This window comes from Chlorocebus sabaeus, chromosome 4 (genome assembly GCF_047675955.1).
Source record: "Chlorocebus sabaeus isolate Y175 chromosome 4, mChlSab1.0.hap1, whole genome shotgun sequence".
Classification (NCBI taxonomy): Eukaryota; Metazoa; Chordata; class Mammalia; order Primates; family Cercopithecidae; genus Chlorocebus; species Chlorocebus sabaeus.
This window is the reverse complement of record NC_132907.1, coordinates 53,788,581-53,807,989: the sequence shown is the minus strand read 5'-3', so window position 1 is coordinate 53,807,989 and position 19,409 is coordinate 53,788,581. Positions and strand designations below refer to the sequence as shown.

The 19,409-nt window shown below is 37.4% G+C and overlaps 1 protein-coding gene and 1 long non-coding RNA gene across 2 annotated transcripts in view; one reads left to right on the top strand and one right to left on the bottom strand.

The window, feature by feature from the left end:
* Nucleotides 1-5,252, top strand: part of LOC140711521 (uncharacterized) — a 62,718-nt gene extending 57,466 nt beyond the window's left edge. Inside the window, exon 4 of the long non-coding RNA XR_012092785.1 lies at nt 2,551-5,252. This is a non-coding gene — a long non-coding RNA (uncharacterized lncRNA). The remainder of the gene's footprint in view (nt 1-2,550) is intronic.
* A 7,837-nt stretch (nt 5,253-13,089) lies between these two features.
* C6 (complement C6) overlaps nt 13,090-19,409 on the bottom strand; it is a 61,108-nt gene continuing 54,788 nt past the window's right edge. Inside the window, exon 17 of the mRNA XM_007961477.3 lies at nt 13,090-14,002. Within this exon, the coding sequence (XP_007959668.1) occupies nt 13,821-14,002 (182 nt within the window). The 3' untranslated portion in view covers nt 13,090-13,820. The remainder of the gene's footprint in view (nt 14,003-19,409) is intronic.

Here is a 19,409-nt window from a genome sequence, read left to right as displayed (position 1 = left end):
TTACGTGAACTTGCCCTTTGACCACAGTTGACTGGTCTAGGAGTAAACCACTCGTTGAAGTAGAACTAATGAGTCTTCTTTGAGGTTTTTAACTTTAGATTAGAAAGCTGAAGTCTTCTCTCTTATTCTTTTGTTAAATTCTGACTGCCATGTTTTCTACTATGAAATATAGCTAGTCTGTGGAGTCAGAGAATAAAGAATGCATAAGAAAACTGAAATATGAGATGGGAAGATAGTTCTGGCAATATTCAAAGTCCAAGTATTCTGGAAAATTCTGGTAGCTCTGTACCCATCCTTTGGGATCGGAAGCAAAGAGGTTAGGATACCCTTAGTATTAGCAGATATTTGATATTTTGATATTTGATACTTGGTATTCTGCTTTGTAAAACCATTTATAATCAATTTTTTAAAAATCTCTCAATTTCATGGAGACCCTAAGTCTAATGCTGTCTGAAGTACAGCAGATATGGTAGGCAGAATAATGATCCCACAAAATATCCAAGTCCTAATATTCCAAATTTGAGAATATATTACCTTACATGAGCAAACAGATTTTACAGATGTGATTAAGTTAAGGATTTGAAATAGTGAGATTATCCTAGATTATCTGAGTGGGTCTAGTGTAATCACAAAGGTTCTTATAAGGGAAAGTGGGAAGAGGAAAGAGCATGAGAGATGGAGGGAGAGATGCGATGACAGAAGCAGAGTTGGAAGGATATGATTCCTGGGTTTGAAGATAGGGAAAGGGAGCCATAAGCCAAGGAATGCAGGAGGCCTCAAGAAACTGGAAGTGACAACGAAAAAGATTCTCTCCTCCAACTTCCAGAAAAATTGTAATCTTGCTGGCACATTGCCTTTAGCTCAGTGAGATCCACTTTGAACTCCTGCCCCTGCCAGAACCTTAAGATAATAAACGTCTGTTGTTTTAAGCAATTGAGTTGGTGCTAATTTGTTACAGCAACAATAGGAAATGCACCAGGCAAAAGCAAAGGTGCAATTAGGAATTTCTCAGTGGTCAGCCTTGTGGTGATAAGGGCATGGTTTCCAGTAGCTGAGGGCCCAGAAGCACACTCCTTAGTTACTCTCAGTTCAGTTGCCCATAGTTCCATGAAAGCATGCCCTATGGTCATTAATTTTGGTGACCTTGCATTGGCAGAGGGCCTTGAGCTCAAGCCTTAGCCTTCCTTTTTTATTCCTGCCTAGTTACTTTTTGAGAAAGGAGGCAAGCAATAAAGTCCTCCAAAGATCAAAGGCGTTGTTTAGAACTAAGAGCAAAAAGTCCCAACAATCCGAAAAACAAGTTTCTATTCGTGAGTAAAATGGCATATTGATCACCTAAAGAAGACAGCCACTCCATAACAGAAAATTCAGCCTCATAGCTCTGCTGTTAACCTGTCTGCTCAGGCTCCCTACGACAGGCTTGTGACCAATTGTGCTGTGATTACCAGTGCTCAGTGTAGCGTGATCAGCTGCTGTCAGCTCTCATGTGCAGCCAGGCAAAGAACACAAAACAATTCTTGTTCATAGTTTAATGAAACGCAGTTCTGAAGGGACTTTTTATTGTATTTATTTTTCTAATTTGCTCTCAACTAGGTTTTTGAATTTGCAAGATTATAAAACTGTCCACCTGATTACTTTTCTGAAGAGCCATCAACTCTACCCAGCTTCTTGGGTGCCTCTTGTCTTTTAAATAATTATACAAACAGGTGTTTTGGAGGGGAAACTGTAGTTTTCTTACAGCTGAAAAGCCAACTTTCAGTTTGCAAAAGAGTACATGTTAAAATATGTCCTGTATTCCAGGTAAAATCATAATGCTGTTGTGATTCTTTTCCTTCATTTTGAAATGGAGGGGAACTCTATTTTACTTCTCAATATATCCTTCCCAGATGAATATTGATGTGTAGAAATGAAGTGATGTGGTCTGTACCATGTAGCTTAGCAGAAAACTAGATACTGCATTGGGTTGTTGGCAATGGTTTTACACAGGTATGACATCTCATTCATGTTACAGTGAAAAGCCTTTTTAAATTTATTTTAAAATAATGTTGGACCTACAGAAAAGTCTCAAGAATAATACAAATAACTCCATATATATTCACTCAGATTCATCAATTATTAACATTTTGCCAAATTTCTTCTCCTCCTCTTCCTCTTTCTCCTTCTTCTTCTCCTTCGTCCTTTTCTTCTTCTTCCTCTTCTTCATCTTTTTTCTCTTTATTTCTTTTTCTTTCTTCTTCCTTCTTCTTTCTCTCTCTCTCTCTCTCTCTATAATATATGTTACATATATATTACCTTACATGGCCAGAGTATTGGCTATGTATATATTTATATGTATAAAATTACACTATATATGTGTATTATACTATCTTCTCTGGGTCACTTGAGAGTGAAATGTGAACATTATATCCTTTTATTCCGATACACTTGAGTGTATATTTTCTACGAGTAGAGACATTCTCTTACATAACTATTTTGGTCATTTATTGCTGTACAATAAACTGATCCAAAGTTAATTGTGTAAAATAACAGATGCTTTTTTTGCTTATGGAGTCCATGGATCAGGAATTTGGAGTGAAGACAGTTGAGATGGCTTGTCTCTGCTTCTTGCTGTCTGGAGCCTCAACTTGGAAGACTCAAACCTCAGAAGGTGTTTTAAACATATGGAATCTGGAAATATCTGAAGCCTTCTTCATTCACATGCCTGGTGTCTAGATTTGGATGTGTCAAAATCTGGGCTAAGCTATACCTCTTGCCAGAACCTCTACATGTGGCTTCTTCATGTGTCTTTTGTTGTCTCATGGTATGGTGACATCAAGGTCATTGAATTTCTATCATGGCAGTTCAAGGCACCAAGAGCAAGTGTTTCTGTAAATCAGGTGAAAGCTTCAAGGCCTTTTTTTTGACAGCTTCAGAAGTGTCACTTCAAAAGTGTCACTTTTGCTGTACTCTATTAGTCAAAGCAGCAACAAGCCTGTCAAGATTCAAGGGGGAGGAGAATTACAAACCACATCTCAATGGGAAGAGTAATAATTCACAGCCATCTTTGTAACCACTGAAATCAACAGCATAATTATAAAATCAATTAATTTAACTTTCATACAATACAGTCAGCTCCCATGTTCTTCAGTCAGGCTGCCCAGGTCTGAATTCTGTCTCTGCCTCTTATGAGATGTATGACATTTGGCAGGTAACTGTGGTTACCAAATCCTCAGGTTCTTCATCTCTAAATGAGGCCAATAACACCTACATCTCTTAGAGTTGCTGCAAGGGCTAAATAAAATAATTACATGATGAGTCTGACGTAGATAGTGGCTTAGGAAGCATTAGGTCTTCCTCCTCAGAGAAATAAACATGGTACTGAGTACACAAGAGACCTATAATTAATTACGGTTATTTGAGAAGCTTTAGAGGTGCCTGGCTTTCTGAGAAATAATGGAGAGATTCATTACAAAATTACAATGTTTTTTATTAAGTTCTATTTCTGAAGATTTTTTTCATTTTGTTTGTTGCTAGATAAGTATCTTCAACCAGCAGAGAGAATCCTTCAATTTTTTAAATACAAATTATAGTCATTTTAAGAGAAAAACTTATGCTATTCATCTATCAACATCATGAAAGTACAAACCTCAAAAACATGATTAACTTCTTTTAAAAATTCTTATTATTACCCCTATTTATGTATTTATGTATTTATTTATATTTTTTATTTACATTGGTTTTTGAGGAACAGGTGGTTTTGGTTACATGAATAAGTTCTTTAGTGGTGATTTCTGAGATTTTGGTGCATCCATCACCTGAATAATATACACTGTACCCAATTTGTAGTCTTTTTACCCTCATCCCCCTCTCACACTTTCCCCCCGAGTCTCCAAAGTTCATTGCATCAGTGTTATGCCTTTGTGTCTTAATAGCTTAGTTTCCACTTTTAAGTGAGAACATACAATGTTTGGTTTTCCATTCCTGAGTTACTTCACTTAGAATAATGGTCTCCAATTCCATCCAGGTTGCTGTGAATGCCATTATTTCATTTCTTTTTATGGCTGAGTAGTATTCCATTTTTTTATGTGTGTGTGTGTGTATATATATATATGTATATGTGTGTGTGTGTATATATATATGTATATGGGAAGGGAAATGGGACCACGCTGACTGCCTTAAACCAATTGGAATTCACTTTTTGGGACTGGGGTTGAGATTGGGACTAACATCTCCTGAATGTACGTACATATACACATATGTGTGTACGTATATATATACACACACACACCATGGAATACCGGTAGTATTTCTATATATGTATATGTATATGTATATGTATATGTATATATGTATGTATTTATATATACATATTTTTTTCACCCACTCTGTCAGTTGTCTATTTACTCTGCTGATTGTTCCTTTTGCTGCACAGAAGCTTTTTAGTTTAATTAGGTCCCATCTATATATCTTTGTTTTTGTTGCATTTGCTTTTGATTTCTTGGTCATGAAGTTTTTGCTTAAGCCAATGTCTAGGAGGGTTTTTCTAATGTTATTTTCTAGAATTTTCATAGTCTCAAGTTTTGGATTTAAGTATTTGATCCATCTTGAGTTGATTTTTGTATAAGGTGAAAGATAAGGATCCAGTTTCATTCTTCTACATGTGGCTTGACAATTATCCCAGCATCATTTGTTGAATAGAAAAGAACATGATTAATTTCTGAATCAGCATATATTTGGCTATGAGTAGCAGAAAGCTCAGAATCACTTAAACAATGAAGAATATTTATTATTTTATAACAAGACAAGAAGTGTGAACATTCCACAGTTGGTTAATTCAGTAGCTCAGTGATTTCATCAATGGTTCAATTCTTTCCATGTTTCTGCTGAAACCTCCTCCATATGTTGGCCAGACCAGAAATGGAAATTTCATGGTAATAAGAAGGCTGAAGAAGCTGCCAGCATCATATTCAGATATGATAACATTCACAAAAAGAGATGATTTCTTCCTCTAAACTGTCGAAGAGTAAGAAAAAGTCTTCTCAGAAGTCCTCCAGAAGATGCTTGTCACCTTTCATTTGGCAGACTTGCCATGCATGTGTCTGATCCACATGGGAAGGGAAATGGGACTGCACTGACTGCCTTAAAGCAATTGGAATTCACTTTTTGGGGCTGAGGTTGAGACTGGGACTAACATCTCCTGAAATATTGCCCATTGGGAGGGACCTGAATGAGTGTTGGGAGAGATGGGGCAATAAATAGAACCTGCTACAACATATGAACTGGATTTTATGTTTTATTCAAGGATTAGAAATCGGAATAAAGAATCAATTTTTAAATATTGACATCATTTGTAAATGCCCAAAGTTCTTTATAATGTATTTTTGACAAGCAATTGGTTTGAAATATAATGAAGATGATTTGGTAATCAAGAAATATGAAGCAGGTTCAACAACTTTGAAAGGCTTTTAAAAATAATAAACATTTCCAAGATACTACAGAATTATTCAAATTATAAAATGTTTCTTAGGAAAGTGTTCACCATTTTTTTGCATTTGTTTCTTTTAGTCCTCGCAAGTAAACTCTATATAGAAGGATTTATTTTTTCTTTGCAACTTTAAATTTTCCTATTCAATTTCTCTATAAAATAATGGATACAATTCAGAATGTATTTTAAAACTAAACATTATCATTTTCCTCTTCTAATTTTAATTTGTTTATGAATTTTCCACCCAAGTATACTCATGATTATAGGCCATGTTCAAGGGAATGACAATTCTTACTTTTTAATTCAGTAATGCCTGGAGAAATGTGAAATTGTTCTGGAATGCAATTTGAGGAAGTGAAAGAGATCAGCTTTTAATGGCATCATGTCATTTGTTACATTATAGTTAATGTCAGACAGGTAGGCTAGGTAATGATATAACGAATAACCATCCCAAAATATCAGTGGTATAAAACAAGAAAGGTTTATTTTTTGCTCAAACCACATACCCACAGATATTCAATGGAGTATAATGGGCTCTGTTCCTATTAGTGACTCAGGAACTCAGGCTGATGAAGAAGTCACTATCTCAAATGTGCCATAAAGGGAAACTGGGGGAATCTTCAGGCCAGCAATTAAATACTTGACCAAGAAGTTCCACACGTATATCTGCTCACATTTCATCCATCTGTAAGAATTGCATAGCACTCCTACCACAAGAGCCAAGAAGTGTGATCCAACCTGATTCCTGGGAGATGGAGAGCCACAAATATTGGTGAGCAGTATTTTTGACTATTGCAGAGATGTACTAGTGTACATCACCATATTTCAACAGAAGGGTAGACATGGCCGAACAATTAGTTTTCAGTTGTGATAAACAAAATGAAAATTCTTCAGTTAGGGTATTTCTCTAGAAGCTGGCATTATTAGGAATAAAGTGCATGAAAGACAACAGCTTCTAGTCTCATGGCTTTAAACTGTGATGTCACTTTACCCTCATGTTAAGGGCCACGTTTTAGTAAAATGGAGACTCTTCTAAATAGATGATGTCCTTCCCTGTGGGACAGGGAGAGGGTGACACTAAACAAGTAATCCTTGGACTATATTTCCAATTACTCCATCTAACTTTTTCCTCATTTTCTATTAATGAGTCTTCTGTCTACATTGCTTTGACATCATTGATTTTTATTTTTTTCCCCAAATTGTTTTCATTTGCAAAACATTTGTCCATGTCCATTTATCTGGCATACATGATGAATACTCTAAAAAGAACTCAAAACTTTTACTTCTGTTTTTGATACATGAGCACAGTAAACAAGCACATTTTCTCTGCTTCGTTTGATATGGATTCTGAATATTCCAGCTCTTTCTCTCCCCTGAGCACTCCACCATGGGGTCCTTAATAAATCAGGTTTCAATAGCAAGATTGGCAGTAGAGGAAATATGTCATGTAATAGAAAATGAAGTGTGAACTGCAGCCACTAGTCTCCATTGTTGTTGTTAATAATAATAATAATAGTAACAATAAACAACACCCAAGTAGTAAATGCACTTCTCATTCTAGGCTCTCTAGTGGTAATTGTGATATATACAGATATTTTTATATGTATTTTTTTTACTCCACTCAATCCTCAGAACAAACAGAGTGAGTTAGCTGGTGTTATCCCCATCTTTCATGAGAGGAAATTGAGTCTTGGAAAGACTTGTCCAAATTTAAACAGCTACTAAATGTCTCTAACTGCTATCAAACTTTGAAGATTTAGGCTTGATTTTATTAACTGTCTAGTTTTTAAAATTTATTCCTTTAAGACATTATCTGTACCTACAATTATTTTAACAGTAACTCATTCCTTTCTACTTTATGTAATACTGTTTTAAGTATACCTTTATGATCTTTTCATCATACTCTAAGTGCCTCCAAAACCTCTGCATGATTAGAGCCCTAACTCCTGGAACTTAGCAGGTAGTCAGTAAGTGTTTGTGAATGAATGAATGATGTATATGAGGTTCACAAGTTTCACTGAAAGCTGCCACACCTCCCCATGTGGTCAAATTCAGACCAGGGAGATCTCTACCATATAAGCCATCAGTGTGTCCATACAAGCAGAATTAACTATCTGCCCTTCTTACCTACATAGAAGAGAACAAATTTTAAATGACTTTTCATACACAACTATAAAAAAAATGCATGCCAATTGAAGAAAATCTTGAAATATAGAAGCTATATAAATAAAAGTCACTCTAAATTCCAACAGTAGATACTGTTTTTTCAATCATTGTTTTTAAAGCCATTTATATACACACACAATTTTCATAGCTGTAATCGTGTATAGTTTTGTAGTCTGGTCTTTCACTTTTTATTATATCCCTTAAAATCATTTAAAAAAGATGTTTGTCAGTAACCTCATATTTTCCTTTATATTGAGGGGCCATAATTTATTATTGGACAGTTAGGGTCTGTCATTTTTTGCTATTATAAATAATGTTGTGCAGGTGCTGGAGAGGATGTGGAGAAATAGGAACACTTTTACACTGTTGGTGGGATTGTAAACTAGTTCAACCATTATGGAAAACAGTATGGCGATTCCTCAAGGATCTAGAACTAGATGTACCATATGACCCAGCCATCCCATTACTGGGTATATACCCAAAGGATTATAAATTATGCTGCTATAAAGACACATGCACACGTATGTTTATTGCAGCACTATTCACAATAGCAAAGACTTGGAATCAACCCAAATGTCCATCAGTGACAGATTGGATTAAGAAAATGTGGCACATATACACCATGGAATACTATGCAGCCATAAAAAAGGATGAGTTTGTGTCCTTTGTAGGGACATGGATGCAGCTGGAAACCATCATTCTTAGCAAACTATCACAAGAACAGAAAACCAAACACCGCATGTTCTCACTCGTAGGTGGGAACTGAACAATGAGATCACTTGGACTCGGGAAGGGGAACATCACACACCGGGGCCTATGATGGGGAGGGGGGAGGGGGGAGGGATTGCATTGGGAGTTATACCTGATGTAAATGACGAGTTGATGGGTGCAGCACACCAACATGGCACAAGTATACATATGTAGCAAACCTGCACGTTGTGCACATGTACCCTACAACTTGAAGTTTAATAATAATAAATAAATTAAAAAAAAAAAAATAATGTTGTGATGAGTATCTTTCTATATAAATCTTTGTGAGCATGACTTTCAGTGTGCCATCTGTTCCTTGGAGTCCCTTGATTGGTGACACACACCTCTGTTAACTGATATTTGACACTTGGAACTGAAACCGTGCAACTAGAACTTGTCAAGAAGACAAATAGGGTAGCAGTGGCCTGTCTTATGTTTATAAAATAGACTGGATACAACTATAATTTTGCAGGCTATTTGTTTGGTTAGAAGCTCAATGCCTCATTGATTCCACATATGATGTCCAAAAGAATGAAGGTGACCTTGGAGAGAGCCAGCCATTTAGAATCCAATTAATTAAGCTTCGGGGTAGTTTTGTACCCAACACTGACCAGAAACATCATGATCTATCAGATTCTTGTTACTCAGAATTAGATTTTAGGAAGGAATGTGGTTCAGGGATACTTTATAGGTGCTCTTTTGGAAATAACAGAGGAGCTCAATCTTTAAAACTATGAAATGTGGATTGTAGGAGTTGAAGGCTTTGGTAGAAAGAGAAAAAACAGTAACATATTCTAAAATTTAGTGGGCTTCATTGAAGACTGCTCAAAAGAGGAAACCTTTGATTCAGCTTGATTGTCAGATAAACAGAGGGCTGGAATTTTAAAATCATAATCTTATAATTATTTTTGTCTCTTTGCTTCCAGGACATCAGAAATATATAACATGTCTAGTCATAAAGTTCTTTAAGCTGGTGTCTCAGTTTGTTAGTATATTGCAGAACCATCAACAATTCAAATCCATATTTAAAAAAGAGCTGAATTGATTTCCAGTTACTTAAGCTACAAACATGAAGACTTAGTATTCATCTCTAATAGCCAAAGAGATAAAGCTTTTACCTTTGATCTGGAATTTATTTAATCTTCTAGGACAGAATTAGAGATTGGAGGACCAAATTCCAGGTATTTAATATGTTTCAGTTTTGTTCTCGGTTTCATGTTAATAATTTTATCACTAGCTCTTAACACTTACTGTACTAAATTGCTATATTAATATTAATATCAAAGTTTAAAAATTCAGCTGGTAAATGGTATGCAAATCAGCCTAATGCAAACTTTAATGGATTAGTGTACTCAAAAAATTCTTTGAAACAAAGGTAGCTGAAGTGGTAAAAGACCAACCAATCAAGAGCCTCATTACAGAATTTTCTGGGGTTTAAATACCCTCTAGAGGTTTCCATAGGTTACTTGGTGTATGCCCTATGGAAATAAAGAGGATGAAGTAAAGTTACAAAATCATTTACTCCATGTACACCCTAGGTAAATGGAGAGGCTATTTCCTGTCATAGCTGAAGTGTTTCTATTTGATTTAGTTCTAGGAAGTCAGTATAAATCATCAATCGGCCTTGTGTTCCTTACCTCCAGACCCTACTCTCCTGCCTCGTTTAGTGTAGGCCTAGTTTAACAAGATTAGCATCCTTATAAGACAATGGAAATTCGGGCAGATATTGACAGAAGGAAGACAACAAAGATGGCCACGTGTTGATGAAGGCAGAAACTGCAGTGATGAATCCAAAAGCCAAGGAATGCCAAAAATTGCTGGCAAACACCAGAAGCTGGAAGAGGCAAGGAAGGATTATCGTCTACAGGTTTCTGAGGAACCATGCCTCTGCCAGCATCTTCGTTTCAGATTTCTAGCCACCAGAATTGTGAGACAAAAAGTTTCTATTTGTATGACTTTGTTATGGCAGCTCCAGCTTTGTATGACTTTGTTATGGCAGCTCCAGCTTTCACTAGCTTTCACTAGTCTGCCAAATTCCATTCTCCTTAGCTCTGGCACAGATCAGACAGATTTCTGGTCAGTTTCTATTTTTTGAAAGTTGCTCCAGTTTAAGTCTCCAATCTCATATCTGATTTTCATTTCATCTCCTTCTTCCCTCCAGTGCCAGTGCTGGCCTTTCCTCTTCTCTGTGCTCCACAGGAGCCACCAAGTTTTCATGATTTCCCTGTGCCATGGGATGCAGATGGAGAAAAGGGCTGTATCCATCTTCTCCCTAGTCAGGCTGCAACTATGAGAGAGGGGCAAGGTGCTAATCCTCAGAAACCTTGCCAGTAGCAGCTATAAGATTCCACAGCCTCCAACAAGCTAGGGCAGTACCATATATCCATATTGTAGGTAACCCCACTGTAACTGTCCAATGAGTTCATTTTGCCCACTGCTCAGAGAGAGCTGATTTATCAAGACAGGGGGATTGCAATAGAGAAGGAGCTTAATTCACACAGACCAGCTGAATGAAAGACCTGAGTTTTATTATTACTCACATCAGTCTCTCTAAAAATTCAAAGGCTAGGATTTTTCCAAGATAGTTTGGGGAAAAAGGGAGGAAGGCTAGGCAATGGGTACTTGCTGCTGATTGGTTGGGAGTGTAATTATAGGAGTGTGGGAAATGGTCCCCTTATTCACTGAGTCACTTCTGGATGGGGCCACAGAAGCAGTTGGTGGATCCAGGTGGAGCCATTTGTCATCAGATGCAAAAAACCTGAAAAGACATCTAAAAAGGCCAATCTTAGGTTCTACAATATTTGTAGGAGTAATTTGGGGAAGTATTTGCAGGAGTAATTTGCAGGAGTAATTTGGGGAAGTTGTACATCTTGTGCATCTGGAATAATGTGTGGGTAATCATGTATGTCTACACCCTAGCGGAATTCAGGTTCCTCTCATCCTCCTAATGTGGTGGTCTCTCATTAGCTTTATAAAGGTGGTTGAGTTTGGGGAGAGGCTATTACCATTTAAACTATAAATTAAATGTCTCCCAAAGTTAGCTTGGCCCAAGCCCAGGAATGATTAAGAGTAGTTTGAAGGCTAAACGCAAGATGGGGGTTTGTTAAATCAGATCTCTCTCACAGACATAATGTTCTCACTGTTATAATTTTAGCAAAGGTGGTTTCATCACACCCTCAACCTAGTTGTCTTGGGGCTTTGGTTGCCTGGCTTCAGTGGACATTTTCAGCATCCTCCTCCTCCTCACCAAAGGGAGAGAATGGACTTAGGAGAAGAACAGGACACCCGCTGTGAACTCCGCATTCCTGTGGCTGCAGATTCACATGACTCCCTTCGCTACTCATCTAGTCCCGTTTTATAGCCTGGAAAGGTGTAGGGCTGGCATGAGAGCTGGATTGAACAGAGCCAGTTCAATCCTGGGGAAAGTTTATTCATTTAATTGTTAGTGGCTCTCCTTAGGATGTGGGAGTATTTAATACCTCTTTGCTCTCAGCTGATGTCTCGCGTGTGCTGAAGGCTTATGATGCTTACAGGAGTGGCCTGTACTCCTCAGAGTGAGAAGGGAGTGGGTGGTATGACTGGAAAATAGTTGGGTTACTGACTCCTGCGAAAGGAAAAGGTCATGTTCAACCTCTGTTACACCAGGAAAATGATTTTTTGTTTATAGGTGTTTTCATTACCCATTCTTCTCCTTTAATATTATGATATATGTTAGATTTTTGCGGATATCCTATGATCAATGAGATGAAGGAGAAGCTGCATGTATAAGTTCTGGGGATGGGGTTGGCAGGTAGCTGTGGCTCACAGCCTCCTTCCAAGAGGTGAGGATCCCAATGAGTTTTGCTGGAAGGGAATCTGCTTTCACTCACCTCCCTGGAGATTGGCTATGGTTTTGAGATCAATTACTTAATCAGAGTTAGCTGTGTGATGACTCCATCTCTAAATTCGGTATGCTCAAAATGTGTCCTGATGATCATAAGCAGTACCACCTGGAATGCTGTTAGAAACACACATTCTCGGCCGGGCGCGGTGGCTCAAGCCTGTAATCCCAGCACTTTGGGAGGCCGAGACGGGTGGATCACGAGGTCAGGAGATCGAGACCATCCTGGCGAACACAGTGAAACCCCGTCTCTACTAAAACTACAAAAAACTAGCCGGGCGAGGTGGCCGGCGCCTGTAGTCCCAGCTACTCGGGAGGCTGAGGCAGGAGAATGGCGTGAACCCGGGAGGCGGAGCTGCAGTGTGCTGAGATCCGGCCACTGTACCCCAGCCTGGGTGATAGAGCAAGACTCCGTCTCAAAAAAAAAAAAAAAAAAAAAAAAAAAGAAACACACATTCTCAGGTCCCACCCCAGAACTACTGAGTTAGAAACTGGGGTGGTTCCAGGCATCTATCTGAATACACACACCCTCTAGGTGATTCTAATGCACTCTAATATTTGAGAACTGCTGCTCCAAAGATGCCTCTCTTCTCCAATTCAAATTGACACCCTAGCCACGCTAATAAACTGGTTGCTGCTTTGTATGGCCTAATGAAAACATATGACTTACCTTAAACATTATGCCTTCAAAATTCTCTGACAATTTTCCATCCATCACACACTTCAGCCTAAAACTTTATGATGCACTTTAGTTGAGGCAAAGGGAATCTCTTTTCTACTTTCTGAGAGAATAGAACTCCAGAAGTTTATCCTTAATAACTTTATACAAGATAATTTCCACTGGAGTTCAATCATCCTTACAGTGATGTTTATTGTTATGGAATATTTCCTTGCATAAGATGATAATTAAGGATGGGACTCACCCTTCCATGTTGTATTCTCTCCAAAACAATTATCACTATGAAACATGCCACACATTTTACCTGTTTATTTCATTTTTTGTGTGTCTACCCCTGAATGAATGTATGCTTCATGAAGGCAAAGGCTTTTGTCTGTTTTATTATCTGCCGAGTTCTCAAGACTTTGGTCAGTACTTGACATCCTGTATGTACACTCAGAAATTATTTGTTGAATGAAGACATGAAAGTTGGGCTTCAAGAATGTGTTTTAGAGGTTCTGGAGATTTCTGTTTATTAACTCATTGAAGAAAATTATGGGTTTTATTCTTATTTCTAATTGTGAGAATGCTTAATGTCATGGGCTACATAAGGGTCTCAGAAGTCACATTATTTTTGTGCAATGTGAACAGGAGAATTTACCAGACTGCTGTAGAAGTTGGTACCTAGGGGTATGCTACAGGGCATCATGAGCTGGAACTGAGTAAGACATGCCCAAACAGGAGAGTCAGGGGAGAATAATGATCTCAAACTAACACAAAATAATTTTTGTCAGTAACTTTGAGCATGCCAGTCTGCTGTTTGTACAAGAATTCTCATTTGTAGGAGCTGGTTCTTCTGGATGGGAAATCTGTTAATTGTGCTGGGCCTAGCAGTAATTGTGCTAGGCCAAACACTTTCCAGGATGCAATATTTCCACCTTCCTGTTTGCACATCTTATAGCTCCCACTTCACAGATGTTCAATGTTTTCTCACTTGTTGATGATCCCATCTTGACACAGTAGAGTTGGTTTCCACCCTTGAAGCACTGTGGGGGCAATAGGCAGACACATTTGGAAGTGGAGGCTGTAATGAGAGAGAGAGAGAGTGTGACTCACCACAGTACATTAGGGTTTGGTTTCATCTAAATCATCCCCAGGGTGGCGAGCTCCTTGATGGTGTTAAATTAAGTTTGGTCCAAAGCTTTCTCTAATGAATGAGAAAGCCAAAAAATAAAAATTGAAAACAAAACAAAACAAAAACAACAAAACAACCCACCAAAGGCAAGGACCCCAAAGACCCAACTGTGATTGAATAGAGAGATCTGTATATAAGAGACTAGAGGGCACTAGTAAGCCAATAAGCTTAAAGAGTTGGCCTATTTCGGGCAGTTCCCCCTGTCTCACTGTCCACATTCATTGAAGATTTGTGCTATCTCTGGCACCTCCCTCTCACTCACTGCCTACATTCAATCAGGCACTAGTCCTATCAATCCATTTCTCCAATGTCTTCAGCCTGTCCTTTTATTTTATTTTCATTTTTAATGTTGGCATTGCCTAAGTACCTTTATAGTTATCATTTGTAGATCATGTACTGTGAAGCCACACAATATGCCAAGCATTTTATATGCTTTATTTTTTCGAACCCTTACAACAAATGTATGAACTAGGCTATCATAAGAATTCTACAGAAGGGGAAACTGAGCTCAAGGAATTTAAGCTCTTTGCCTATGGCCACACAATTTAGTAAATGGTAGAAGCAGGATTTAAATAATACATGACTCACAGGCCTGAGCTTTTTAACATAACTCTATATCACATTTGTTTCTTTCTTTCTAGAATATTATTGGGTTATACCTGGGTATCTGTATTTTTAATAGGCAGTTAAATTGGGTGATTCTCCTACGAGGCTTGCTTTTGGAATCACCAAAGCACTTCATAATTCATTTAAGTCTTATGTTCATGAATGAAATAGGTTTAAAACAATCATTTATGGATAAAGTTACCGAAGCTGAGTATATTAAATTAATTTTGAACAAAGGTTTATAGGCTTATATATTCTACATGTATGTTTTAGTCAAAGGTCAAAGTTCTCCACAGTTTGGCCTTAACTTCCATTTTCAACATTGTCTTTTTTACTTTCTGCATTTCAAGTAGATTAACTGTCTGTTTCCCCAACAAGATCCCAAAGGTATTCCAGTTTTTGTCCTTTCTCCCATGTCATCTGCCTCTTTTGCCAGACTGATGTGCTCTTTCCTACTTCTCCCCACACGTCTAGTTTCTACAAGTCTTGCCTCCTCAATGAAGCATTTCATAGCAACATAACCATATTCTGATCTTTTGATCTTTTCTTTTCTTTTTTTTGAGACAGAGTCTTACTCTGTCTCCCAGGCTGGGGTGCAATGGCACAATCAAGGCTCACTGCACCCTCGAACTCCTAGGCTCAAGAGATCCTCCCACCTTAGCCGCCTGAGTAGCTGGGACTACAGATGCACCCAACCATGCTCAGCTAATCTATTACTCTTTGTAGAGACAGGGTCTCATTATGTTCCCCAGGCTAGTCTCAAACTCCTGAGCTCAACTGATCCTCTTGCCTTGGTGTACCAAAGTACTGGGATTATAGGCATGGACCACAGTGTCTGACCAGATTTTCTCTTTTTTCTTTTTCTTAACTTTTATTTTAGTTTCAGGGATACATGTGCTAAGTTTGTTATATAGGTAAATTGCATGCCATAAGGGTTTGGTGTACAGATTATTTCATTACCCAGAATAAGCATAGTGACTGATGGGTAGTTTTTAAATCCTCTCCCTCCTTCCACTATCTGCTCTCAAGTCGGCCCTGGTATCTGTTGTTTCTTTGTGTCCATATGTTCTCATTGTTTAGCTCCTGCTTATAAGTAAGAACATGTGGTACTTGGTTTTCTGTTCTTGTATTAGTTTGCTTAGGATAATGGCTTCCAGCTCCATCCATGTTGCTGCAAAGGACATGATATCATTGTTTTTATGGCTGCATAGTATTCCATGATATATTTGTACCACATTTTCTTTATCCAGTTTACTGTTGATGGGTATTTAGGTTGAGTCTATGCCTTTGCTAATGTAAATGGTGCTACAGTACAATACATGTGTATGTGTCTCTATGATAGAATGATTTATATCCCTTTGGGTATATACCCAGTAATGGGATTGCTGGGTCAAATGGTAATTATGTTTTAAGTCCTTCAAGGAATTCTGTTTTAAGTTCTTTGAGGAATCGCCATACTGCTTTCCATGATGGTTGAGCTAAAGCATATCTTTTATTTGGCTAAATTTTAGTGGTGTAAACTTGTCAGTACCATATGTGACATTTTTGTGTACATTCTTAGTAGTTAGCTTTCATATGTCTTTTCCCCAAGACAATGAGAAGTGCTGTTTTGGAGAGCAGTGTGGCTCATCCGTCTGATCAGCTCTTAACAAGGCACTCAGTTCATTCTTCTGGATCAACTGATTTGAAATTCTGAATTGTGGGTGCAGGTATAAGTGTACAAAAAAGAAATTTACTTAATGGATCTGGAATAATTCATGTTGCCAAAATACCTGAGTCAGCGTGAGTATTAGCAATGAGGTCATGAATGAATAGCTTATTTTAGAGGACATCAATTCTTTCTCAGGTGTCTCAACTGATGGGAAAAAATAGGGAAAGGAAGTAGGGAGATACTCATATGTACCACATGTCTGGGCATCTTGCCCTTGGTAGGAAACATTTTATGAAAAAGCATGCATTTCCTTACTATGCTCTCTGTCAACCAGCTAGAGAAGATACTTGTTCATTGTTGGAAAGAATGTTCCTGTCCACTGTTGGAAGGGATAGAGTTTGGTGAAAGATAGGGGACTGTTCCACCTCTGGTTAGGACATCCATTCCTTACGTTTTTGGAAGGGCCATGGTCACTACTCTTTTAGTATGGATATAGCTTAAATGTTCTTTGCCTAATTATTTTCAGACTACCAGCACCAAAAGACCCCACCACTTCCACTAATTGATCCTTCAACACTCAGTTCTCACGCTTCTGTGCTTAAGAAACCCCTCCAGACCAGAAGATATTTCTCTCTTAAAGCTCTTATCGCATCCTGACTTGCACTAAAGTGATTCATGTAATTATTGTCTAACGTTACTCCTCCAAAAATTTGAGGGGTAAAAAGGGTGCCTCATCTTAAAACCATCATCATGCCTTGAACAGTGACTTATACATTGGCTGCTAAATGGATGTTGACTGAATAAATTTCCCCTTCCTGTTGGTTGGTGGTTGATATTTCTGAAATTCAGATAATATACTTAATATCTATAAAATAGGCTTCTGGGGCATTTCATTCATGTTGTAACTTTTGAAAGGTGACCTTTATATTACTTTGAAGTTCCATTTTAAAGTTTTTAAAATTTCATTTTAGATAGAGAAGGAAAAGAGTAGCTAAGAGCACAATGTAATCAAGAACACAGTTTAATCAAAGTGACATGCAATTGAACTGAAAATTACTAATATTTCAACTTCCCATGAGTGGCCTGGGTATAAAGTACATTTTTAGCTTTCTCTGTCTTCATAAATGCTATCATTTGTATGTTGATAATTTTCTACAGTGCTAATCCAAACAGAACCCTCTGCGACATTTACTTTTGCTCACCAGCTAAAGAAAGCTAGCAGAGACAGATCATATCTATAGGGGAAAAAAATGCTTTGAGTTTCCTGATTGTGTGCAGAACCAAAAAATGTTTTAAATTGCCTAAATAAATCTTCTATTAAGAAATGTTCATGTGTTAGTTTGACTACCCAAAGCATTCTGTTAATTTCAGTTTTTAGTACTTTTTTTTTTTTTTTTTTTTTAGCAAACTTAGACTCTTCAAGTATGTGATGATTTAGATATGTGTATAGCAAAGGGGTAATAGTAAAGACAGGTATTTTGATAAAATTGTCAACTGTTATTTTTCACTCAGGCAGATTTGAAAAAAATAATTTGTGGGAAGATAGCAAAAAAAAAAATTTTTTTTTTTTTTTTCCAATAGAAGAGTTCTCTGCAGACTGCTTCTCTATGATAAATAAGGAAGAATGGACGGTAACACTAAATATAGCCCCAAATGCTTGACCTATCTATTACAGTATAGTCAGGGATTAGTTCTTACCGGCCCCGCTGACCAAATTTTATTTTCTCTAAGTATTTTTGACAATAATGTTCTTACACTATGTTTCTTAGATAAAAAGTTTATATTTAAAATAAAAATGATATTGTATATACTTTCAGCTCTTTTCTATCACAAATTATTGTCTGCAAGAGATGTCAGTTGAGTAATGGTGTTGATCAAGCATCAAAAAAATGAATAGTAGAGTTTTTGTTTAAAAATTATTTAATAGTGATTAGAATTAATATCAGGCCCTGGTTTTCTGTGTGTTATATGGAATTGCCTTGTTTAGTCATGGCATGAAGGTTGAAAACCCCAGATACTGGCTTCCTGAGTTGTCACCATTAGATGCCAGCTATGTCCAACCTCTGTCATGTTTCAATCCTGTGGCCTGTCAAGGGAGCTGAAGCTTGATAATCAGCTTGAAGTGGATCAGGAAAGGCATGGTTTTAAGTAATAAGACCTCTCCCCTTTCCAAGACTGAGCTGAAGAACACTGGGCCACAAAGTCAAAAAAGAGTCAAGGGGAACAATATAGTTTTTGTCTTTCTTTTTGCAAAAGTAAGGTGGTTTCAGCAAAGATTCCTTTGCATACTTTATGCCCCAATTTAAGATAATTGTTTTTTTGGAAAATGTTCCACAAAGGAAGTATCTCTAACTGCTTGGGTTCTGTTGTAATCTCCAATCCATCTTTTGAAAAAGATATAAAGCTTAGTTGGACTATTTCAGGGTCAAACTTCATCTTGGAGCAAATGTACTGCTGTGAAGTCCCTGCCTCGAAACAACTCACAAATGTAATGTCTATGGTCAGTAAACTTAGGAAAAATGGAAATAGAATGCTACTCCTTAAGTATTAAATTGGCAGAGATACAAAGGAGTGATAACTCCAAGGTTTGGTGAGAGTGTGGGAGAGCAGTCTTTATTATATGTTCTAGAGTGAAATATAATATGGCAAAAACATTTCTGGATAGGGAGCCAATATATTGTATTTAACAATAATATTTACCTAGAAATATCCCTTTATAAGCTATATCTGAAGGACGTAATCTTAGATCACTGAATGATTTGTGATAGATTTAGGTATGATGGCACTATTTATGATAGCAAAATACAGGAGAAAATTTAAATGGCTAACCAGAGATTGGCTAAATAAATCATAGAATACCTATATAGACTTTTGCAGACATTGAGAATTATGTGGCCGAATAATATATGTTGATATGAAAATAGTTCCATGACACAGTAAGTGAAAAACAGCAATATATAGAATAACATGTAGAGTATGATCCCATTTTATATTTTTAAAATTTGTATTATATGCAGGGCCACTCCTGAGATGTTTGAG